The 26,980-nt window shown below is 37.4% G+C and overlaps 1 protein-coding gene across 2 annotated transcripts in view; it reads left to right on the top strand.

Annotated features, from left to right (window-relative positions):
* Window positions 1-26,980, top strand: part of LOC128868727 (uncharacterized) — a 52,763-nt gene that overhangs the window by 12,526 nt on the left and 13,257 nt on the right. Inside the window, exons 1-2 of one of the 2 annotated variants that reach the window (XM_054111156.1) lie at window positions 111-657; window positions 13,574-13,686. In XM_054111156.1, coding sequence (XP_053967131.1) covers window positions 13,644-13,686 — 43 coding nt within the window. In that variant the 5' untranslated portion in view covers window positions 111-657; window positions 13,574-13,643. Of the gene's footprint in view, window positions 1-110; window positions 658-13,573; window positions 13,687-26,980 lie in introns of those variants that run through there. The other variant, XM_054111157.1, reaches the window with a different exon arrangement.

The raw sequence follows: 26,980 nt of genomic DNA, 5'->3' as shown, positions 1-26,980 counted from the left end.
CGACGACGGCCGTTCGTTGTGTTGGTGTGGGAGATCAGTGATCGCAGCTCACAATATGCAGCTTGAAGACAAATAGTTTGTTTGTAATAGTTTAGTGTAGTGGTGGTAGGCTTATAAACCAGAGATCGCGACTCGGCTCGGCTATGTGATCAAGTTGCTTTTCTATGGGATTTTTGTTACGATTCGCTTGATACATATTTAAGTGTTTATGTATGGTTGGATGTGCGCAGATTATAAGAGTGCAAGTCTAATACGAGTATTTACGCCGAATATCGCTAGTTATTTCGCATTTTTGACAAGAGTCAAACGCTCAGCGGCGCAAATACGGGTTGTTTGATTGGTGACAAAAGAATTCAATAAATATCACAAAAGGATAAATTAATAGATAAACAAGTTTGTACGTCTGTATGTATGTATGTGAATATTTCGAATTTAGCAAATATTGTATACATATGTATGTATGTATGTATGTCTGTATGTACATATTGCACGAATTCAAGTTGAAATGAAAACGCGAAGCTAAAATGTGGAAAAGTTAATTCATGTTTTTGTTTTAGTTGTGTGAGGTGAAGTATGTAAATATTTAAAATTAGCAAACGTGTGAAAAAATAAATATTTGATAACCATTTGAATAAAATGTGATACCAAGTAAAAAAGGTAAATAAATATGTGAGCAAATATATTTAAAATATGTATGTATATGTACATATGTATATTATTAGTTATTTTAAAACAAACAAAAAAGTAATTTTTAAACCACCTAACGGGTTTATAGCAAAAACTCAGTCATTCGTTACTCTACATTTTTGAAAATCAATAAAACCACAAATCAAACAACTATGCAGCAGGTTTTGCCCGAAAAAAAAACATACTTGTCCATGTATGTATGTATGTATGTGTGTGCATATCAAAATCATCACTGCAACTACATAAAACAAACTGGTATTATTTGATTTGATTTTTCAATTTGCGCCTATTGACATAGAAAAGTTATTAGGCGTTGCTCATAAATGCCAAAAATCCGAGTTAAAATTTAGCTGTAATATGCCCCCTAACTCAAAGTAGGTACTTTCGTTTACAATACATTTTGAGTACAGAAAAATGTCAAGAATTTTCACAACTCCAAACTAACGAAAGTCTAGCAGTACTTTGTCAGATTGAATTAAGTTGTGTTGTAATCGAGGATTATTAGCTTACTTGTACGAATTAATTTAAATTACAACAAAATATTCAAGCGCACACTCACACGCGCACACATGTGCATATGTATGTGCTAATACAATATTTATCCACATACTCGTCAAGTCCACATAGAGTACATGCGCCGCATTTTCGTCTTGAAGTAGTATGTGCTACATTATCTAAGCGCTAATTCAATTATAGGCCGAGCCACACATTTATAGAGACTGTAGACTGTGCATCACAACAACGCAGACGCAGTAGCAAACGAGGAAGCTGCTTTAAAATTTGTCTCTGAAGTCTCTAAAGTCGCTGAAGACGACTACAACGATGTACGTTGACAATTGACTGCTGGCTGAGCTCAGAAAGTCGCCGAAGATTGCCGGCGAGGGAAAATCAGCCTAAATCACAGTGCGACACAAACAGTACACAGTGGGGTAGATCGCATAAAAGTTCGTTCAAATATATCAATAAAAACTTGGGCACAAAGAATAATAAAATGAGAAAAACAGCTATTTGTAGTAGTGGTGGAACCTGAGCGAGAACCAAAAGTAATCATAAGAATGTAATTTTTCACAAAAACCATTTTCCGTTCCATTTCGTTGCGAAAGCGCAAAGGTCTATTAATCTTCAGCAGAAGATTAAGAATCCAAGAGTCGTCCATCAACTGATGTTAGCAGCGTCAAAGTTTCTGCGCCTCACTATGAGATGGGTATCGCGTGTCGGATATAAAAAGTGTTACTCAAGAAGAATTTTACTGGTAAAATTCCTAATTAGTGGTGATCTTGGACACTCCAAAGGGAATATGGGGATCTTTGCTGCAACAAGATAGGGATCCGAGTCAATGTTAATTTCCCAAATCGTACTTACATCTGAAACTCTGAAAGTAGGCCTTCAGTCAACATGATAAATTTTGTTTCGTGTTATTCAATTAAGACACAGCCACATCTCCCATGCTAGAGACTTATCATATACATAGATTATTCGGCCACCGTAGCTGAATGAATTGGTGCGTGACTACCATGCGGAAGTGCGTAGTTTCGAATCTCCGTGCATGAAATACCAAAAGGATACAAAAAGTGTTTTCTAATAGCGGTCGGACAGAGTCGGCTTAAAGTTGTAGGTCCCTCCATTTGTGGAGAAAACACTAAGCCGCCCGCCACAAATAGAAGGAGAAGTTCGGTCATACACCCAAAAGGGGTGGTGTAGGGTGTAAGCTCTAGCTTAGGTCCCTCCATTTGTGGAACAACATCAACACACACGCCATAAAAGGGAGAAGAAGCTCGACCAAACACCCAAAAACGGGTGTAAGCGCCAGCTCCGGCGAAGCCGATCAGTTGCAGTGTGCCAGTGAAGGTTTCATTGTGGATAACAACTCAAAGACACGACTTTTGTTCACGTCGACCTTCTCAACGGCCGGGGTACGTACGGTTCGGGATAAGATGTTTACCTTGCGGACAGGACGAAAGTTCTTAACAGCGAAGTCTCTCACAACCAGATCTTGGGATGTTTTATTTAATAGTATTTTTGCATAACGAGACGTTTTTTCAATGCTCGCTACCGGTCTTACTGGTGGACAGACAACGTACACCCTGATGAGCACTTAAGCCAAATACGCCGAAATGGCTATCCGAATTGGATTGGCCACTCCAAAGTGACCCATAACTTACAAAGCCGTATTTATAAAGATAATAATGACAAAATAAAAATAAATTTTTTGCTGTACTTAAAATAGAGTCTATAGTGATAGGCTATACTACTTCACTGCGTCTTAGGGGCTTTAAAACTCGAGAGATACTTGTAGGCACTGACCTCGCCTACCTAGTAGTAAGCCTTGAATAAACTGACTTTTCTCTGATTAAATACATCAACTTTTGTTTTCATACATCGTCCCTAAGAACTATGAATGTGAAAATTTTCCAATTAAAAGCTAATGGGTTGACTTTATTAACCGTTGGAGATTCTATGCTATATCAGAACCCAGAATACTCTGCGTACAAGTAAACCACAAAAAATTATTTATATCAGAAACCATAAGTAGAAACCAGTACCTCAAGGTAGCATTCTTGGTCCTATCTTGTTTATACTTTTCATTAATGACGATTTAAAACTTTTTCGCAGAATCGGACAAATTGTTATTACAGGAAGACTTGAATGCTCTAAATGACTGGGCTCTATAAAACGTACTTTGGCTTCGTACTAGTAAATGTTATCACATGACGTTTTCCAAGTCCATAAATTTCTCTTTTCCTCAGCTGCTTATGTTTCAAATGTAGCTCTTGTCTCAGTTAATAAAATTCGTGAACTTGGTGTTGTTTTTGATTCGTCTTTTACGTTCATTATCCATATTAACTCTATTATTCCGAAGGCATATGCCAACTTAGATTTTGTGCGCGCTATGCTAGTGATTTTAAAGATCTATACACTAGAAAAAATCCGTTCGAAGTAGAGTACGCCTCTGTCATCTAGAATTCGATGTAGTCCTCACTTTCCCTTAGAACTGAAAGAGTTCAACGCTTTGACTTCAACCTTTACACGTTGATAGTCCCTTGCCATCCCCTTGCTTGTTCAAAGCTTAATGTTTATATACGATTTAGTATCCGGTACCATTGACAGTTCAGATCTACTCGGCCAAATAAGTTTTAATGTTCCAATGTTCGCTCTTATAATCAATTTTATGTTGAAGTTCTTCGACCTAATTACCTTAATTTCGCCACTCTTACAAGAGGACTTGAAGAACTTAATCGGCTTCCTAGAAGTCTTGATCTTAATTTTGCGATGCCAAGGCCTCTGTTTAAGTCTTTGTTTTTGTTATTTTACCCTGTAAATCGAATCACTCATTATGAAGTCCGTATTTTTGTACGGAAGCGAAACATGGCTGGTCTCTAATACAATCACACAGAGGCTACAATCTTTCGCCAACAAATGTCTCCGCATCATCTGCAGAATATTCTGGTCAAACTCCATCAGTAACGACGCACTGTGGAGATTAACGAACGAGGAAACCATCCTTAGGCAAATCAAACGCAGAAAGTGGCGATGGATAGGAAACACATTGAGAAAACCACCAGATTGCACTGGACTGGAACCCGCAGGGGAGCAGAGGTCGCGGTCGACCAAAACACACTGGAGAAGGTCGATGTTGCGCGAACTAGTAGGTGCCGACATCTCATGGGCGATGCAAAAACAACAGCACAGAACCGTGTACGATGGAAGAGTCTTGTCGAGGCCCTATGCTCCCGAGAGGAGCGAACAAGAAAAAAAAGGTTGTAACCATTGACTTAAATAAAGAAATAGAGAAAGAAACCAAACCTCTTCTATTTTAATAGAGCAATAAATTTCGAACTTGATTATCATTTTCTCCTACTTTTTCGCACTCCCACCCCACAGTCTGCATCACTTCGTACATATCTACGCATCTATGCACATATGTATGCATATAAATACATTACATGCTTTTCGCTTTCAAATCTGTCTCTGGCTTTACATTCGTAGACACACCGCTGAACCATCGTTCATCGCGATCAGTCACTTGTCATCAATCAAAACATCTTCAGCATATCTTTTTCTTCTTGTTTTGTTGTTATTATTCTTTTGCTGGTTTCCATCGCGTATGCATGTAAGTGCACAAAAGCGATTTAACAACGAACAAATGTACTTACATACATAGGCGTTAAATTTTGTACAGCTTTGCATAATTTTTTCTGAATTCGTCCATCCATGCTCCAAGACGTGCAATAACTTCTTTTGTTAGCCTCAATTGCGATGACGAGTGTGATTGTCACGTCATCAGGTCACGCCGTCGCATTTTTCAATTTCTTTCTTATAGGGGCGAGTGCTTAATTTTATGTACTTTATTATTTTATTTATTTAGTTAATATGAACTATTTATGTATACATTTGTTCATGAGTATGTATGTATGTATGTATGTAAGTAAACGCTTCTTGCACTTTCATTCGAAACTTTATTGAAATCGGTTTACAGCGGATTGGATTACCGCTTTACATTAAGGAAGAAGTTTTTCGTTGCATACTTCGCAGCGCTTTGGTTTTTCACTAGGCATCCTGATGGGATGGTAGGTAGCCTGAAATAGTGAAACAAATGTTTGATTCTGAGCTAATGCGCTTTTGGTAACTGCGAACCACAAATGAGTAGCAGCACTTTACGAGTACCGACAACGCCATGCAGCAGAAGGAAAGTCTGTTATGCGCGATAGTCGGGACCGGAAGCACAGCGGATAATTGATTTCCCCCGACTATCGACTAAAGCATTTTTTTACTTAAAACTCTATTTTATAGAGTGAAAGTAAGTGTTTTATTTATGGATGCCTGCCATCAATTCTCCAATTCTATCACGTTTCAAGAGTTTCAAAATGATTTCGATATTGGCGAGAGTGTCGAAACACGCGAAAATGTAAGGGAAGATTGGGTTTCACAAAATAGGCTACTGTAAAGCCGGTCAAATAATTTGAATGGAATTCTATTTCATGTTAAATAACGCAAGACTTTACTTCTTCTATTAAAAAAAATAATAATATTGCAAAATCTTACTGCTGAATTAAATTAAACTGCAAATGCTAAATGGACCAACCCGTATATGCTCATGTATATATATATATAATAAATATATATAGACGATATGAAGTGTTACCAACTTCACACTGCTTGTGTCTGTAAAACAGCTCATGACATCAACGTCAAAATTGTTCTAATGACAGTTCAATATATTGTTTATAAGCCATCAAAAGCATTTGCGTCTCAGTTTGGGTGAATTTTTCTTTTCTGTGATGGAATTCAAACGTAATAGTGTGATTGCGTTATATTTGGCTGGAAAATCACAACCAGCCATTGTTCTTGAACTCAGTCACCTCAAAGTGAATAAAATGTTTGTGTTTGGCACTATAAAACGTTGCAATGATACCGGTAGCATTGCAAAACGCTATGGAGGTGGACCAAAAAAAACCGCAACAACGCCAGAAATGGTTCGGAAAGTGAAGGCTCGACTTCAACGAAATCCACGTCGAAGTGGAAGAAAAATGGCCAAAGAACTGAAAATATCGCATTTGGCGCTATTGAAAAATGAGCCCAAGGTCCAGGCTTACAAGTTCCAAAAAGAACATGATCTTTCACCCCAGCAAAAAAAAGTTCGTTGCGAAAGAGCAAAGGAGTTGTTACGCTTGCACGAACGTGGCGAATTTCCTAACATTGAGTTTTCTGATGAAAAAAATTTCCCAATTGAGAAGTTCATTAACACTCAAAACGATCGTGTTTACTTGACCGAACGCTCATACGAGAATTTGAGCCTACTTGCCTCCCATCGCAAGTAATGGTTTGGGCCGCAGTGCCCGCTGATGGACGCTCTCCAATTGTTTTTATCGAGCCTGGTGTCAAAGTGAATGCGACTTATTATCGGGAAAATGTTTTAGAAGCTGCTTTAGAGCCGTGGACACGCAAACATTTCGGTCGTACACAACGAACGTCCAACAGGACGTGTGAACCAAGAATGGTTAAAAAATTATGTTCCACACTTCAATTCGTCCACTCAATGGCTTCCGAATTCGCCAGATGCAAATCCGATGGACTATTCCATCTGCTCCATTTTGGAGAGCAAGGTGAGGACTAAAAAATATGCCAGTATGGATGCACTGAAAAAAGCGATTATACGAGAATGGGCCAAAATACCTCAAGATCACATTCGTGCAGCATGCAGCTCATTTGCTGACTGTTTGAAGGCTATAGTCAAGGCAAAAGGTGGTCATATCGAGCTAAAGTGAATATATGTTAAAATTGTAATCATTTTTGAACAATTTTGTCTTTGAAATCAATAAAAACTAATATCACAAAAAAAAGTTATGGTGTTTTGAATAGGTAACACTTCATATCGTTCACCCGTAATTGGCGCGTACACCCTTTTTGGGTGTTTGGGCGAGCTCCTCCTCCTATTTGTGGTATGCGTCTTGATGTTGTTCCACAAATGGAGGGACCTACAGTTTCAAGCCGACTCCGAACAGCAGATATTTTTATGAGGAGCTTTTTCATGGCAGAAATACACTCGGAGGTTTGCCATTGCCTGCCAAGGGGCAACCGCTATTAGAAAAATCTTTTTATTAATTTTGGTGTTTCACCGAGATTCAAACCGACGTACTCTCTGTGAATTCCGAATGGTAGTCACGCACCAACCCATTCAGCTACAGCGGTATTTCTTTACCTTTATCACTAATTACACTGTGCAGCACTCAAGGAAGAAACAAGAAAGTGTTATAGCAATTATGAAAGAGGAAGAGCTGTAAAATATGGCACCACCTGCTGTTGTGCCCCAATTTCTTTTACCTCATTTGGTTTTACGCTCAAGTTGATCTAAAATTATTTGTAAAAACTCATATAAAATTACAATTGGCATTAAAATTGTCTACAGGAGTGTATCACGAAATATATATGCGTACAGTGGTATATTTCTCACCCTTGAGGGTCATTTTGACCCTTATTTCAAAGAGTCTGTTAAATATTAAGTTTGTAGAGTCGGTGGATGGTTAAAATGTCCACAAAACTCTTTTCTGCAAAATTTTAATTTCGTCCTCTATTCAGACGAAAACAGTGTGCGGTAATGAACAAAGGTACGTAAGTAGGTAGAAGTGGCAATCGGTCTCTAAACAACCTCGCTTAGATCGTTATGGATCCATTGTGATACCACAGTACCAGTGTATCTGCTACTCCTCATTAAACCATTTTGTTTTGAGTGCAAACCAATTTATCTGGCTGACACTTATATCCCTAAGGTCATGAGTATCATTTCAAACCGATGAGTCAAAGTATCTAAACCTAGTGGCCTGCCACGTGGGACAGTAACTGAGAATATGTCTGACAGGCTCTTTCTCCTCCGCCTTATTCTTGCATCTTCTACAATAGTCGAAATGAGGGCGCGTTCAATCTTTGAGCATGTCGGCCTAGGAGACAGTGGCCTGTGATCAAAGCAACTGACATAGAGACGTTTTTCTTTCACCGATTGAGTATCACACATTTTCCTAGCGTGTCACCATATTCTGGCACCCATATCAAAAGGATACGAAAATATTCCGCCATCTCGTTAGGAGATGCCCAGCATTTGCGAGCAATGATGGAATTATTGACAATCCTACTAAGAGATTTAAGCGCTTGGCTATCGGAGTAAATATAGACTTCTCTAAAGGTAGTCACATATTAGCCTAACCAGACTCACTCATTAATGTCTAGAATATCAGTCTGAAAATGATTAAGAAGGCGAGGCGAATACTGGACTAAAGTGCACCATTAATTTGTTTCTAATACCAGTAAACCTATCCTACTCACAATCTGCACCAATAAATTACGTGTACATTTTTTGATTCATTAAGTTGCAGGCTCGCGACGCACTAGAGGATGGTATGTGTACATGTTTTTTTATCTTTTTTTAATTCAATAAATATAAATATAAAAGTGATACAAACTGCCAATTTGATTTTAGATAATGGTTGAGTTCCCTTACTAGTGGATTTTCCTACAGGGCACCTGACATTTGCGAGTGTATTAATTGAGATGTCCTCACTACTTGCATTCACATTACATTCATGCATGTGACTATCTACTTACATACTTATTTGTATCTAACTTTTGACTCAAACACCATTCACATCCGCAATGTTACGCTGATTTCGTGCATGTAAAGTGAATTAAGTAATTAATAATGCATTCCAATGCTGTCTGTTTTGCTTCTCAATAAAGTTAAAAGACAGATAAATGTACGATCAGATTATGCGAGCTACGAGCTGCGAGAAAGCGTTGCTATGAGTTCAAGAGTGAACGAGATCTCCTTTTGGGAGAAGACAATTTTTGGTTGATGTAATTTTGTCAATAGATGCCACCAGCAGTGTGTGCTAGTCGATCCTAACATAACCTAAACGTCATAAAGCAAGCCTAGACATATGGTAAACAAACTGCTTCGACACATTAGTGATTTTGTTTTGGTATCATATACTTTTGGCTTTGTGAAAATATCTGATTTTGTGCCGAATAATCGTCATTTGCGGGAAGTGTTGATTTTCCTCTACAGAGCTACAAAAAGTTTATGGAGATACTGCTTCAATTGAAACAACGTGCCGAAATTGGTTACGTCGCTTCAAAGACGGAGATTTTAATGTTAACGACCGCCCGCGTGAAGGAAGGCTAAACGACAACAATTTGGGTGTCTTTATTATACCATTTCTTTCTCTTTATTCTACCATTTCTCTCTGCAATACTATTGGTGGTTTATCGTTGGGTGAGTACATCACTCTATTCTCCAATTAATCAAAACTCGAAAGTACATATTCCACAATTTTAAGAAAATACAAGAAGTTAGTGGAGAAAAACTTACCAAATGAAAGCAAAAATGAAAAATTCCATGCTTGTAAAGTATTGTTATTGTTCTTAGCATTGGCCGCCAATTCTGTAATTATCCGCATTAGTGTTGTCGAACTTAGTTCCCTTGTTTGCTTACGATTTATTGCGAAATAATAATAAATACTCGTTAAAGCAATTAATTTTCAGTATTGAAAGCAAATGGGAGTTTATTTATTTTATACGTTATTTTCACATAATTTCCTGATAAGCCATCGTTAATTATTTTCACTGCTATTTTTTCGCTAGTTTTTGCTTGTTTATTTTGCACGTTTTTTTGCTTTACCAGTTCTAAAAAAAATTGCCATTGTTTGAAACAAGCGCGAAAGAGGGCTACATGTGTTTTTATGCATCGGAGTTGTGAGAATCGAATTTCGAAATTCCCAACACAAACAATTCCATGGCAAAACAATTTTATGTTAGAATGCATACGTTTACGCACATATGAACACATTTACATATATACGAGTATAAGTATATGTATGTTTCTGGAGTGTATTACAATAAATATAATGGTGTAATTTAAGAAAAATGTTTTTTAAGACTTATTCACCTGCATATTTACGAGGTGAGACTATTAAATAACGAAACTGACGATTCAATAGACGAAGTGTGTATATGTCAGCGACCGCCAATTGTTCAGCGAGAAACCTTCTTTTCGAATGCAGCGCCTCTCACTTCTGCAAAGAAATAAGAATAGACTTCGTTCGCATACACTTGTTTTTGAGTGACCTACGTGTTTTCAAGAGGCCAAATATAATGGACGTCAAACTATTAGTCAACATTACTACCTTCATGTTCTAGCTCAACTCAGTGATATAATAAAATACGATTCCAACGGCGGAAGGCCAAGTCATCTGTTTGCCACCAAGACTATACGCCGCCTGATTCACTATTATCTGCCCAGAGGTTTCTAGTCAAGTGCAGCAGCCAAGTGTTAGACTCAAGGCGAATTTACTATATATCCACCTTGGTTAGACTACAGTATTAGACCCATCCGCTGTAGTGAACAAAAAAGTACTACCCCTCATCGGGTACTCGGCAGCAAGCTTTATCCATCTCATTTCATACGCATTAACACACTCGTCCAATCAATCGTTGTTCAGACGGCAACGAAGTATGTAACATGTGTGGAGACTAAGTTATTTTTTTCGTATATCATTAACACAATCTCAGTTTTTTCGTAAACAAACCCATCACGACCCCGATTACGTCAGCCAATCAGCTGATTCCTTCAAAATCGCTGAGAGCCGGTTAACGGTCTGATGTTGGTCACACCTCTCAATTCCGTTCACCATGGTAAGACTCTCTGCGAATGAGTTTGGTGGTAAACGAGGACAAATCGAAGTACCTCCTGTCATCAAACAAGCAGTCGGTGCACTTGCGTATCGGCACCCACGTCACTGTTGGCAGTTATGATTTCGAGGCTCTAAAAGACTTCGTTTATTTAGGAACTTCCTTAACATCGACGATGACATTGTCAGCCTGGAAATACAACGGAGAATATCTATTGCCAACAAGTGCTGCTTTGGACTAATTAGACAACTGAATAGTAAAGTCCTCTTTCGACGAACAAAACTTAAACTCTATAAGGCGCTCATCATGCTGGTACTAACGTATGGCGCAGAAGCTAGGACGATTGACTGGGAGAACGATTCTGCGGAAGATTTTTTGGACCTTTGCACGTTGGTAACGGCGAGTATCGCAGGCGATGGAACGATGAGCTGTATGAGCTTTACGACATAAACATAGCGCAGCGAATAAAGAGCCACCGGCTACGTTGGCTGAGTCATGCTGTCCGAATGGCTAGAAACACGTGGCTCTAAAAAGTATTCGATGCAGTACCAGCTGATGGTAGCAGAGGAAGAGGAAGTGTTAAGAAGATCAGGTAGGGAAGAAATGACTGACGCTTATGCAGTTATTGCACCATTCAAGAAGAAGAAGAAAGTATTTCAACAAAAATGAGGTGTACTGGGGTTATGGCACCACTGCTATTAGTGTGGTACACAGTCACCTCATAACTTTCATAAGCCCGCCGAGTATTACAAATGACTTTCGAGTATTGAAAAAGTAGTACAAGTATTACATGGAGAATGAATCGAAGCGTGAGTAGTTGATCTCATTAGAAAACATCAAACTCGAGGCTGTGAGAAAGCTGCTTCTTAAAAGCAGTCTACAACCTCGGAAGAACGAAAGTAAGAGTAGGTAGGTGCTCTAGAAAGTCCAACAAATTTTTTTCGTGTAACTACACTCTAAATTAGTTCCATAGCAAAAAGCAAGATATTTTTTCCCCCTTTTTTTGTGATGTTTCATGCCCGAAGATTCGATATTGTGCACTTCCGAATGGGAGTCACGCATTAACCTATTTGGCTGCGGCGAATCGATCATGTTAAACATTTAATCTCCTCTTATATTTTCTCATCACAAATGTCCGAAGTGTTCAAAGTTTTTTTAATGTTTTTAAATTTTGGGAGGTTTTCAGGGTTACTAAAAAAATAATATTTTTTTCTTTTTCAAGAAGTCATAAATAAAAAAAAAATAGATGATTTATTTTTTTGGTCACTGAAAAATTTAGTAAGAAGAATTTTTTTTTTTTTGGAGCATCCTAATGTACGGCCTTGTAGCTGAATGGGTTCGTGCGTGACTACCATTCGGAATTCAGAGAGAGAACGTAGGTTCAAATCTCCGTGAAACACCAAAATGAAGAAAAAGTTTTCTCTAATAGCGGTCGCCCCTCGGCTGGCAATGTAAAAACCTCTGAGTGTATTTCTGCCATGAAAAAAGTTCTTAAAAAAATATCTAGCGTTCGGAGTCGGCTTAAAACTGTAGAACCCTCCATTTGTCGAAAAAAACACTAAGACGCACGCCACAATTAGAAGGAAAAGCTCGGCAAAACACAGAAAAAGGGTGTAAGCACCATTTATATATAATAGAAAATATCTTTTCCCCGTAATAGATAATAATATATCTACCAGTAAAGCAAGGAGGACCTGATCAGGATAAGCAAAGGAAGAAGTAAAGCTTCTTCTGATACAACCAGAAAATTTGTGAAGTCAGTGTGTAAGTGGAAGTTAAGGAAGCAATGGAATGCAAAGAAATACAAAAAATTTATTTTTTTAATAAGGAAGTTAACTTTTTGCCTTAAGGGGTTTTTACAGTTAAAAGGCCGAGGAAGGCAAAATTTTCCAGAATTTTTTCTGAGAAAACTTTTAAAATTATTGATCTAAAAATTTGTACACATTTTAAGTTATCTTTTAACTGTATTTTAAAACTTAGTATTAGTAAAAATATTTATTTGGAAAGGAGCTACAGCTGATCTTCGGGAGCTCCTCTCAAAAAAGACGTTTTGCGGTGACTACTATATCTGGATCCTCTGAAATTAAAATACCAAACTGGCGGTTTCTCAAAAAAAAAAAAATCGATTTTTGACCAAAATTTCGGCCTTAAATTGTTTATAAAAAACAAAAAAAAACTATTTATCGGTGAGAAAAAATCTTCGATTAATTACTAAAAAATATGTCTAAGAAGCTCGTGTTAAAATTTGAGACTAATCGGTTTAACCGTTTTCGAGTAATGTTGGTCACCGACTTTGAAAACATCGTTTTGAGAAAATGGCGTTTAAAGTTTGAAAAGCATTTTACAAGCACTCTGAAACGCCTTTTCAAATTTGCGTGTAACTTCGAAAATATTCAATGGAGCGGTATTAAATTTTCTGCGTGTATTCTTAAATATATGTACCTATGTACATTAAGAAAAAAATAAAAATATAAAAAATCGATTTTTTTTTTAATTCTAACTGTATATAACCCCTTAATTTATATTACTCATTAGAAAATTTTCGATTTGTATAGAAGTATATAAGTACAATAGATAAATAAAAAGCAAATATTTCTAATTAATTTAATAATAATGGTTCTATTAATAATAATTCTATTTTAATTTTCCCATAAGAGTACCTTAACCTCTTACTTTAGCGTGATTTTCTCAATTTTTTAATTTGCAGCATTTTGTGTACAACGCAGAATACAGAAGGATGCTTCAAAGGCAACAAAAACAACTTTTACGACGATTCTATGGATATGGACTTTCTTTCTGATCCAATTTTTTCGGATTTAGGTAAGCAAACCAAAAGTGATCGATGTGGGTGTACTTCTACATATATTTTAGCCAAAGGTACCCTTTTATAAGCAAAGCACAAATTTTCACATGGAGTTCTGAATCTACGAGACATGAAATATTTGTAAATCTTGAGACTTGTAAATATGTAGTTAATAGTACAAATTTGTGGCGTGTGAGGTTTTTTTTCTTTTTTTGTTGTTATAAAAAAGAAGCCTTAGATATAAATAAATAAATATAAACTCGTACTGCGATTGAGAGTGCGCGGAAGATTTCATATATTGCGGTACCGCTTCTTGACCTTAGCGAATTTGACAGAATCAGCAGTTGAACAAACGATTTCAAGACTTTTGCTTAAAAACCAAGTTTCTCTTTATTTTCTCTTTTCTATTAGCTTCTTTCTTCGTATTAAACTAACCTAACTTTTCTTATTTGCTTCCAAAAGCTGACTTTTTGTCACTCTCTTTATAGTGCTCTCACACTTTTCATCTAGAATTACGTCACGGCAAAGTTACGCTCGTTTTTCTCTCTTATTCGAGTACTTGCAGAAGCGTGCAATTAATTAGCAAAACGACATTTGAAACAGTTTTGACCAATTTTCTTTTTGCTTGTTTCTTTAATTTTCATTAATTTTTTTCTAAAAATATAGTTCAGTATCACAGAAATCAAAGTTTCAAACTTTATACAGGATTGTTTTTTCCTTGTTCACTCCACTCGGGAGCATAAGGCCTCGACTAGACTCAGCCTTGCGTTGGTTTCTGTAGTCTGTTTCTTGATTTCTGACAGTAAGGTGATTAGCCTACCGACAGGATTTATAAGGACTCGAAAAATATGTTATCAAAATGCCACTCCTTTTAATCAGTATTAAAAAAAATGTGGGTACGCAGTTTGTAGCCCATGTCCCATGCTGCTAGTGCTGCTGCCTTCTTATATTTGTATAACTTGTTATTATACAAATTTAATAATAATAATAATAATAATAATAATAATTTTTGTAGAATAAAGTGCAAGTCTAAAGTAGTACAAAATTATCGTTAATTTTTGATAATCTTTTTCCCCTTTTTGTTTCGCATTTTCTCCATATAAAAATTATTTTGCTCATTCGTTATAGCATCGACAATTCTTACCGACTGTCATTGGCAAAAGTACAGAATCTCTGCTTAACCAAAATAAGCACAGTCTTAGCACACTGATTTATGTTATAACGAGGCACTGCCTAATGTCTGGTGTTGATTTTACATGGCCTTATGGGATTTTTTTTTTCATTAGCTCAGCATAGTCTGGGAAATGAATCCATTCAAAGACTTTATATACAAATAAATGAACAAACAAATAGGCAGACACCTCCAGAGGACGGACGCGCAAATATGTATGTACATGATTTCTTCAGAAGCCGTCTAAATGAGGAAGAGACGATCTCGCACTTTCTATGCCATTGCCCCGCTTTTGCCAGTCGTAGATTCCCCCTTTTTAGGTAGACAATTTTTTAATAAGTTGGAAGATCTCTTTATAATGGTATCAAAACGGCGCTTCAGTGCTACTTGAGGAGTGCCAGACTGGCACTTCAACCATTTCACCTACCTACCACCTACTTAGAAGATCTCAGTACAGAAAGGATTCTAATATTGACATGAAATTCGGCACAGATGTCAATGACAGCATTACTAACCTCTACAAAAATCATTGCCTGATGATTGATGAGCGCGCATATTTTAAATTTAAAACTTCACCTTCCTTTTTGATCATAGTTGTATGTAATAAAGTGCATACGTACATACATTCTCTGCCTCTTTTCACTCATAGAATATCTATATGAGGCTATAAAATATAGTATTTATAATAAATTTGAAAACAAACACATCTTTTCGGTCAACTAGTGTACATTTTAACCCTAAGACTGTCAATATTGCATGTGTATGTGGTTACATGCTTGTGTAGCTGTGCAAAATATATTTAAATATGCACACATTAGTGCGGGTCAGCAGGACATCGTTCCTGGAATATTCGGAGTCTACATAAAATAACATCGAACCTTCAAAATTAAAAGAAAAATAAATAAATAATTGGCGCGTACTCTTCTGTTCTGTGTTTGGCGGAACTCCTTCTCCTATTTGTGGCGAGCTTCTTGATGGAGGGACCTATAGTTTTATGTTAAGCCGACTCCAAACGGCAAATGGTTTTTTGAGGAGCTTTTTCATGGCAGAAATACAATCGTAAGTGTGTCTGTCGAAGGGCGAACGCTATTAGAAAAAACTTTTTCTATGAAGATTAATATTTAATAAAATACTATGCATGCGATTTAAAAAAAGTATTTTTCCTACCCATTTTTATTTAAATAAACACTACTTTTTTAATTTTGTAATCAGCAATTTTTTTACATCCTATAGGAAGATTTAAAGTTTTTGCAAATGGCTTCGTACTTCAATCATACCTCTTATGGACTGGGCAACTACAGTATGCAAACTGACAAGTAATGGAACGCGCAAAAGTCAAAATAAAGATTTCAATAAAAAAGTCATTCAAAAACAAAATTTAAAAAAATCACCATATTTGCAATTATTTTGGTTTTAGATCCTTTTTATTTCACCACGAGGTGTATTTTTTGAAAGTGCGATCAGATTGGGGGTACTTTCTCCAATAGGAATTTTTTTGACAGATAGCGTGTGACTAGTGCCAAACTAAATACATTGTTTTTTAGTATTCATTGACATTAGACGTCTGTGGCCGAATGGGTTGGTGCGTGACTACCAGTGAATGGCGAACGCTATCGCGCCATGATAAACGACTTTTTGATACCGCAAATTGAAGCCAGTGACCTCCGCAGCATTTGGTTCCAACAAAATGATGCTACTTGCCAAAGGACTTACTGCGTCGGGGTTTCGATAAGCAAATTACCTCTCGTCTCAGACCAGTGGATTGGCCAGCAATATCGTGAGATGTCACACGTTTGTGGGGTATGTAAAGTTTAAGCGCTCCCGCTGGTCTAGAGCTCGAAAATTTAGGGTATTTTCCGATTTTTTTTTTTACAATAAAAAAAATGAAAAACGATATCTAAATTTTGTAGGCCTTTTACATACAAAAAGAAAATTTTTTTTTTTTAATTTTAATAATTTTAAAAATGGCGCTGAAGTTGACCCTTTCGAAAATTGGACCTGGACGGTGTTGTCCATTTTGGCTCTTCTATTTATCTGAAACACAAAAACCAAAAAAATTATTAATCAGTTCTACAGTCATAACTAGAATAAAAAAATAATAATTTTTACAAAATGACGCGGTTTTGACTTTGACACTCTAAAAATCGGGGGGTTTCAGTTTCTTAATAAACAAAAAAAAACGAAATAATTGAAATAATAATATGATTCTAGTACGGGCAATAGCCATTGATGTTGTGAAAAACATATTAAAATTTCAGACGATTCGGTTGAATAGTTTTTTTGTTTGGCAACACCAGGCCGAAAAAAGTCGTTTCGAGATAAATGAGCTTAAAGTTTGATGTACAGGAGCGCGCAGACCGCTCTCTACCTAGTAAATGGGCTGTTGAAGCTATATTCTTAAGATACTATACCTTCGAAATATCGATAAAAGCAAAAGCTTATTTTTTTTAATTTCTACACCACCGAGTCCCCTTATATGTTTTGTGGATCAACCAGCTTCGATTGCGGCACGAACTTGACTTGACTTGGAATTTTTTAGAATTTCATGTAGAATCCGAATAAGCCAGGAACTATGTTGAAAAAAGTTGTTCCATACAAATTGACCCGCCCTAGTATTCATACACGTGCACACAAGCACTACAACATAAACTTGCCAAGTATGTGCCTCTAGTCACTCTTACGTATCTATCTACCCATATCTATTGCATACTGCATATAAAATCCTTTCTTTATTTTATTGTTTGGAAGGTAGCCGAAAAGTTGTTTGATCAATACTTCAGCGCGAGCGTTTAAAAAATAACTTAGCTTGGTGATTTTTTCCTTTCCCCATGCAAGTTCAGTAGTTGACATAACGTGTTAATGGTAGCGTCATTGGCCATACGTTAGGGTTGCAGACTGGCAGCCAGTCAGACATTCTGTCAGGCAGTTAAACAATCGTTCAAATGTTCAAATCGCTAGCAAATCAGCCTATTCAGACAACTGTGAAATAATACCCATAGCAATAATGCCACTATAAACGATAGCAAAACGATAATAACAAGCAGTAATAATAAAATTACACACTAAAAAAATAAAATAGAGCAACCAGCAACAGCAGCCAGCCGCAAACCAACTTTTAATAACAAAGAGTTTGAAAAACTGCTTTTTCGCGCTGACTGACACATTTGAAAAGATATCGTCGAATGCGGAGAATGTAAATTAGAAATAACAGAGCGATTAAAAACGACTCATAAAATATACCGAAAGTTGTAAAAGAATCTAACAACTGTGCTAAAAAATAAAAATAAAAGCAATAGCAAACAAAGTGCAGCGTTGAGCGATCGGTCAGCTCGATAAACCAAATATCTACAAGTACACACACACACACACACACAGGCATAGGTATTCTAAATCGCCAGTCATATGTACGTGGCCTTCCACCCAGCTCGCACACAATCCTATGCTGAATTGGCTTGTAATCGGAGCCTGTTGCAACTGACAACGTGCGATGGAATTCCCATTAACCAGTATTCCGCTTTTCTAACGTTTCGCCTGCAACGCGACCAGTGCGACCAGTGAACGTGAACACTACTACGCGAATCGAATTGCTTCGAGTAGCAGTGAATTGCATCGACTCGCATTGCAGTGTGTCAAATTGTATAGAATTTTTCTTTCACTGCTTTTTTTTTATTGATGCGTTCAGAGCGTAGATTATTTTTATAATTATACAGGGTGGACGCGAGGGTCCAGCGATTGATCGATTTTTTAGATTCACATTACTTTTAAGCAGAAATATATATGTATGTATGTACATAAATGTGACAAAAACATACATATGAAACTTTTTATAAATCGATCTTTTTTTTTCTAAGTAATTAAAGCAATTTGTTTAGTTTTATTGTGCCTATCCACCCACAAAATTTAGATTCTAAGAAACAAAGTGTAGTTCTGATAAGAGCTCCGCGCACACTCTGAGCTCACATTTCTCCATGACAGTTACATGGGCAGTAGAAACATAGTCGTATATGTAAAAAGTCATGTGATTTGAAAAACTCGGTTCGACGTGTTGTCGCTACTTTATAGTGAAACTCGTACTTTAATTGTTTTCATTGCATTTACCCTTAAAATTAGGAGCATTTTGAAGTGAGTTTTGAAATCCACGCAAGTGCAAAAAATTGAGTTTGAAAAATTTGAAGCTATAATTTTTTAAGGGCTCTTACTCAATTATAACTTACCCGAGTTCTGCTATGCACCTGCACTATTTAAAATGGCTTGCAATGCACAAACAAAAATACTAAATTTTATGGTTTTTTCCTTCAGAGTGAATCAAAATATCGGATTCGAGCAAAGAAGGGACACGAAAAATATTGATCGGGTTAAAATCATTACAACATAAAATTTGTATAAGCTATCAAAACAAATTTTTATTTTATTTTCTTCTTTATTAACAAGAATCTCATATCAATTCTCTTTGTTATAAACAAAATGGCGCAATTCAGATTTTAATCCTTTCATTAGGCGATGGACATCAGTTTTTGTTACGGTATCTGCCGGTCTCTACCAATTCATTTTAAACTGCTGCTCATTTTTATTTCCTTTTTTCCTTTCTTTTAGCAATTGCCCAATATTTTTCAATGGAAATGTGGACAGTTTGGTTGATTGTGGCCCTTTACTCGGATTTTCATACCAGTTCATGGCAAGACGACTATAATAACAGAAGCTAATTTGGGCCAGAACAGAACTGAGACTGTATGTTGTTTTATGAATGGCAGAGAAACGTTTTTGCAAACAGTACTTCATATAAATTTATTGATTTATAGTGCCCGTTGTGATGAACGTTCTGCTTTCCATACCACAATGGCAGATGGCTTAGCAAACCAAACAATTTTTTAGGGAACTTGCCCAACGTTTTTAGCTTAAAGGCACCTTCTCCTCCCTTCTTTGTTGCAGTATAAAACTCAGCGCCCTGAATCTGCTTAAAGTCGGCTTTGACGTATGTTTCTTCGTCGATAACCGCACATCCGTCCATAATTTTCATGCACGTGTTTTAGCACTCTTATTTGGTTTATCCTTTCGATTTGGTTCTAAAATTTTTTTATATGATCGTAAACCTCACTTTTGCACACTTTTCGAACGTTTCCTTTTAACATATGGACCTGATTTGCAACATCTCGAAGTGAAAGGCAAGGGTTTTTTTTGAAATAATGGTACCACTTCTTTGGCTTGTGACAGGGGCACAAATATTTTTTTTTCTGTTCCACTTTCAGATCTTCGTTCAATCACAAGGTTTCATTAAACTTTTTTAAAACATAAGTTATCTACTTTTCGGACTATTTAAAGATTTTGCAATGGCATTATGCCTCAAATGACTATTTTCTTGCTTTTTGCACACAATTTTCTCCGCAAGCTCACACTTAACCGAACAGATTTTGAAGAACACGTAGAAGTTACGAAAAGTGAATACGCCAATTAATAACGAGAATAAACGCTTTGAATACGTGTATGAATTTTTTTGAAACATTTTTTTTCGATTATACATGCGAATAGCCATAGAAGTACATAGGTACGTGGAATTCATCAATTTCAAAATTTTCAACAAAATCTTCCAAAATTATGTGTAAAAAAAAACTTACTAATATATCGCTCCATATCGCCGCTCAGAATGCAATTGTGAATATACAGTTAAAATTCCAAGACAATTCTCCAAGATTCGATCGAGTTGTACATCTGCCCGTCTACTTTTCTCCCCAAGAGCGGCTCCGCGATAATTCAAAATACACCTTCCCCTTAATCACTCGAGTGTGTCATCAAAAAGGTAAAGAGGTATTCAGTGGCAGATCAACAACACATATTTAAATTATTTAGCATATGCCGACGACATTTGTCTGCTGTCGTATAGGATGCGCGATCTAAAATCGATGACTCAGTCAATGCAGGAATAATTGCAAATAGCGGGACTTAAAATCAACGTAGGAAAGACAAAGGATTTAACCTGAACTGCTTCTTATCAGTTTTTTTAAGAATGGGTGCGCAGATTTTTGAAAACGTGGATAATTTTCGCTACTGGGTTGTGTGATCGGCGCAGATGGTGGAAGTAAGACTGACATTGAATGCTGAATTACCAAAGCCAAGGCGCCGTTTGGTACTCTTGCACCGCTCAAGCAAAATAACATAACTACGCACACCAAACTGCGAGTTTTCAACGCATTCGTCAGGTCCGTGCTGTTATACGACCGTACAATGTGGAAGGTCGCCGCAATGGATATAAGATGTCTCCAAACGGTCATTAGTCGCTTTGCGCCGCATAATGCGAACTTTCGGGTCTCGAACTATATCTTACACCGAATTACTGAGGAATCTGAGCTAATCAATCCATTGTGGCGACTGAAATCCGCGGAAGTAAATGTTAATGGATCGGCCACACCTTGAAGAGGGGTGATGACAGCTTCGCCAAATAGGCGCTGCGATAGAACGCCTTCCAACAGACAAGCCGAAATGTTGGTAGACCACGAACTACCTGGTGCCGTTCAACGGGAGCGGAAATGAGGTCTATGAATAAGACTTGCTGTTGTTGTTGTAGCAGCATAAACATTCCCCATACTTACATAAGGGGAATGCTGCTGGAGTGACAGTCCTTGGCCGGATATAAATCCGGGTTGTTTCGGTAACGTAGAACCGACTGTCGTGGAAACGAATAAGACTTGTACTTAGAACCCTTGCACAAAACCGTGCTTGATGGCGAAGAGGAATTGAGCACACCCTGTGCTCCAACTAGGCGTTAAAGGGTCTTATATTTCAAGTGTTTGGGGCAACTTTCAAGTACACGAAAAATATTTTTGAAGCCTTTACAGTGGCCTTGAGAGACTTGCAGCAGTCATAACTGGCTTTTGATCTGTCAGGGAACAAGCAGTCAAAATGGGCATCCCTCACAATACACACTGCCACAATTGTAAATAATCTGGGAAAAAGGAAGCGATTCTCCATTTCCTCTGTGAATGCCTTGCCTTGTGGAAGGAGCGAATATCAAACCTGGGTAAACCAATGTTCGAGTGTCTGGCTTAGTCTGGCAACAACCTAATAAGGTTCTTAAACCACACAGGCTGGATATAGTCATGCTGTAATTAACCGCTAAACAAGTTAGTAGCGAGGATGTTTCAACAAAATGGTACAGAAGCGCTAGTTGAATTCTGGATTAATCACCACTTTAACCAACCAACAGTGGCCATCCACTTGTACAACTTTTAGCAAAATTACCAGCTTAGCACCTTCTTTTGTCAACCCCTTTTAACAATTTTATTCTAGCACCGCTCCGATCGATCCGCTCTACCTCAGTGCACACCCTTTATAAGATACGCTACATTTGCCTCATTCACTTTGGCAGTGACCATGGCCATGTGGCATGTGCGGCATGTGGCAAGCACTGAAGAGTGACGTGTGACGAATGGGGCGAGCGCATTAACCGAAAGAAGTGCAACATTTTATTAATATTTTTTTGTGCTCCGCATGTTTCATTGACAGCTAAAGTGCAACAACGCTAAGATACAATTAAAAGTGAAGTAATGTTGTGCAGTGAGCGCACGTTTGCATACACGTACAAGTGTACGAATTAATGAGCGTGTGTGTATGTCAGTTTGCCAATCAGTTTCGCATGAGCTTTTCGTCAGCATTTGCGGATCTTCAATGCGTTGAATCATTCACTTCTTAACAGCAAACTAAAACTCAAAAGGCGAAAAAAGCGAAAAAACGACGGAAAACAAGAAAATGAAAACAAAAAAGAATTACATGCTTACCATCTAATACAACCATTTTTTGCAACAACAATAATTACATGCCGGCACGACAATGGCAAATGCAGCTGCCGATGTCTACGTTTACACATGTATTGACTTGTAGTTGAAAAGTTTTATAAATTATAATCACTGCTACTACTCGTATTGTTTTTGTTGCATTTGATAGTTTTGCTAGGTGCTTGACGTGCATATGTATGTACGTACTACCTATGCCGTGATGCGCATATATGTATAAACACATATTTTTGTTAATGTGTGCGCGTGTGTGTGTGTGTGTTAGTGCTTATAATTTTCACTGATGCTCAACCGATTGTGAAGTGCATCAACCGCGGCTCAGCCCTGCTTAGCTCAGCGCAACGCCACCCAATCCCGCCTCCCTGCACACACACACGCCCAAGCGCACACTGGCGAGGCTGAAGCCTAGCTTATAAGCGAGCGTTTTGGTGCGCTTACAACACATTAGATAATTATCGTATCTAACAGATGCAATCATGATGCTGTCGCTTCCACTGTTCAATGCATTCTCTTGCGTTTTCTTACACGTAACAATAATTTTATTTGTGGTGTTTCACATATGAGTACAATAAATTATTTTTATTTCGTTTTTAATTTTTTTTTTTAATACATTTTTTTTGAAATGGTATCTTCTCTTCGCATTCATCATTGACTCTAATGCTGGCACAACGCAGAAGGCACAAAAACTTTTGTTAACATTAAATCTCAAGTGGCAGTTGCATTCCGATTGCAAACATTCGATGTAGTTTGTGGCGAATTGTGAATTGTGAACCGTGAGATACTCGAACTATGCGATACAATAACATATTTCAGTAACTGACACTCGTAATATTAAAATAATAATCACGATGGCCGTATTTTAACAAGTGTTCCGACTCGGAATCGTTGTTGCAAATGTTTTGCGGCAACTAATTAATTGAAAAGAAAAACAATTAAAAATTTATCTACGCAAAACAAGTGGCTGGATATCATGGAATACCCCAAGAATATAAATGGTAAATTTCAATTGAGAATACTTCAACAACATAAACTTTAACTGCAGTTATAATGAAAATTAACATTCAAATTACAGCTTGGAAATAGAAAAATATTTGTTCTATCGATTGGTTCAAGTTCAGTGCAAAGGTAGGCTAAAGTGGTTAGGTTGGACTTGGCTGAACCTGTAGGTCGCACATAGACCAGAAATTGATCCATAGTGCTGGTGTCTTTTCGATACCTTAAACTGTAAATGATAATACGAAACAGAAAAATTGTTGAAATTAATTTTTTTTATTTTAATCTGGTAGATAAAGGGGTTTTTAATAAGAGGAGTTATTTTGATATTCAAAGAAAAATGCTACTTTTTAATATAAATGATCGGATGTTTATTTAATTATAAAGAGGAAGGTATGTCATTAATAGTGGAAAATAACATCAGGCAAATGACCACCACGACGACGCTTACAGGACAATATCCTTTTCATGAAACTTTCCATAACCGAATTGCAAAGTGGCTGCCCTATGTCCTCGATAGCCTCACGAATTCCATCTTTGAGGTCTTGAATCGACCCTGGGTTGTTGGCGTAGACCTTTTCTTTCACGTGGCCCCAAAGAAAAAAGTCACAAGGTGTTAAATCACAAGATCTTGGGAGACAATTGTGATCAGCTCTTCGAGAGATATCACGGTCCGGAAACTTTTCCCGTAAAAGATCAATGGTTTCGTTGCTTGTGTGCCACGTAGCGCCGTCTTGTTGAAAATAAACGTTATCCAGATCAATACCATCCAATTCCGGTCATAAAAAATCGTTAATCATCTCTCGATAGTGCAATCCATTCACCAATACCACACGTTCTTGGAAAACCCTAGTTTCATGGGAAACTGTGATAAGAGTTATAAAATCTCAGAGGTTAAGATGGCTCGGACACGTGTTTAGCATACCCAAAGAGCGAACAACTCAAAAGGCACTCGAATTACGCGCTGTTGGAGACCGAAGAAGAGGACGCGCCAGAAAGAGTTGGCTCGAAGGCGTGGAAGTTGACCTTGAAAAGCTCAACGTGCATTGATGGAACGAGGTAGTATTAGATAGAGACAGATGGCGCAAGGTTGTGAATGAAGCAATGGTTTACCAAGGACTGTGATGCTAAGAAGAAGAAGAAAAAATATAGTCTCATAGTATTTATTTCTTAAATTTGATATCCGGCACCTGTACGCCGCGGCAAAGAGTTACATGGTCCATGCCACCCGTACAATTTTTGACCACTTCTTCCAATAAATCCGGCCGTATGGCATCAGTGGTGGCTGGAATATTGCAATAAATCGATTGTTAAGCGCGCTGTGTAGAAAGTTGCGCCTTCTTTGGCAACAAAAATTCAGTCAGCATGGTTCGAAAGCACTCGCCATTCACCTCGTTCCGAAATAAATAAGAACAACAACAAGATAATGCTACCAGCGTTAAGCCACACGTAAAATGAACGATGTGCTCTATGAACTTAGCGCACAGATTTTTTTTAATCTAATTTCCACAATTACGAAGCTTTGTTATGGCGTTGAACGGGCTTCAATTAACGGCTTCAATAAGTCGTTTATCATGGCACGATAGCGTTCGCCATTCTATGTTACATTGGCGCCAGCCTCGTCTCTGAAGAGATATGTGCCGATAATTCGTCCAGCGCATAGGCCGCACCAAACGGTTGTTTTCAATGCATGTAATGGCTGTACTTGAAAGGCTTCGGGTTGCTCTTCAGCCCAAATACTGCAATTTTGTCATTAAGCCAAAAATCGGCCTCAATCGCTGTACACCATAAGTTGGTCTGGGCGCGCGATAAAACTTTTCACAGAGCGTCGATTTTCGTAATCCAATTGTATTACTTGTAACCGCTTCTATAGCCCTATGTTCCACACTGGAATTGGTGATGACGAAACGTTGTTGAAGCGCAAGTCCTTTCATGATGAAATGCCAATGAATACTGAAAGAAGTTTGTATTTAGTTTGACGGTAGTGAAGCGTGATCTGTCAAAAAGCCACTATTGGAAAAAGTACCACCAAATTGATCACCCTTCACTTTCCAACAACTCATAAAGCAAAAAAGTGAAAAAATGATGCCTCAAATCTACAAATCGTCAAATCATTAAACCTGCAAGCAAAAACCCCCTGCAAGCAGTGTGGGCGAATCTCCACACTATAAGAGACCATCAAACCTTAAAAAGTAAAATTTGAGAAATTAAATTTAAATATTTATCTTTGGCTGTATAGAAGTCAAATATGGCGTCGTCCACAGTAGCGCTACTTTGCTCGTTTGTAGACGTTGTATTCCCTGCGCATAATCGATAATTAAAAGTATGGTAACTCTTTTTCATGCAAAATACCTTAATACGGATCAGCGTCATTTTCTATGGGGAGAATAAGAATTAGTTTGAGGTATAAAAATCAGCTTGAGAATTATATACAGAGGATATTTCAAAAGACACGCCCAGATGTTGTTTTAAATAAAACATATCAAAATTTAGACTCTTTCAGGTTTCACTATTTTATTCAAAAAACGGCTCTTAACTATTATATTTGAAAAATGAAACCACTCAGGTCCACCATGACGACGTCTGCAAGTAAAAACTGCCACACACTCGACTAAGAACGTGGAGATATCGATGTTGAAGGTTTTTCAACTACACTTTACGCTACAGCAGCTATATTCTCAACAGAACGTCCAATTATTGGACTGTCAATTTTCTTTCTATCCTCGACAGAACCAATATCTGTGCATTTTTTCACAAACCTTCGAAAATTCAACTCATTCGGACGATTATTTCTACCAAAAAAAATCACGAAATTTGCTATATGTTGTTCTTATAGATCGACCGTTTTCATAATATGTTTCAATAGCTTTAACGCGTTGTTATATCGTGTAAAATGATACATTTGTCTGCTAGACAAATATCAAAGATGGCATAAAAGAGGTACTTTCTAGAAACTATTCACTATTGCCATCTAGTGTTCATCCAGTGGTTGTCTTCGCCTTTGCCTTCTTATCTTTATTTCTATCCCTCACTCTATCTCTATCGCTTCCTATGGCTCTATTGCCTATCTATCTTTTCTATTCTTATCTATTATTTATTTTCGTTTATGGATGATAAACGGTTCACTAGACACGACTAGTTTACTGAGGCGGCAGCCCTTGGTCGAAAAAAACCCGAGTCATTCCGGTAACGCAGAACCGACTGCCATGGGATGTATTTTCGTTTATCTTTATCCTCGCCTATCTTATTCCTTATTCTTTTTCTTATCTACATATTCACCTCCACTTCTGTCCGAATATGAAATATTTGAACTTACTATACTCGTATTTGAATTTATTATTGCGTATCTTTATTAAAGCATAC

This window comes from Anastrepha ludens, chromosome 6, assembly GCF_028408465.1.
Source record: "Anastrepha ludens isolate Willacy chromosome 6, idAnaLude1.1, whole genome shotgun sequence".
Taxonomy (NCBI): domain Eukaryota; kingdom Metazoa; phylum Arthropoda; class Insecta; order Diptera; family Tephritidae; genus Anastrepha; species Anastrepha ludens.
The sequence above is the reverse complement of the archived record's forward strand: the minus strand, read 5'-3'. Positions and strand labels throughout refer to the sequence as shown.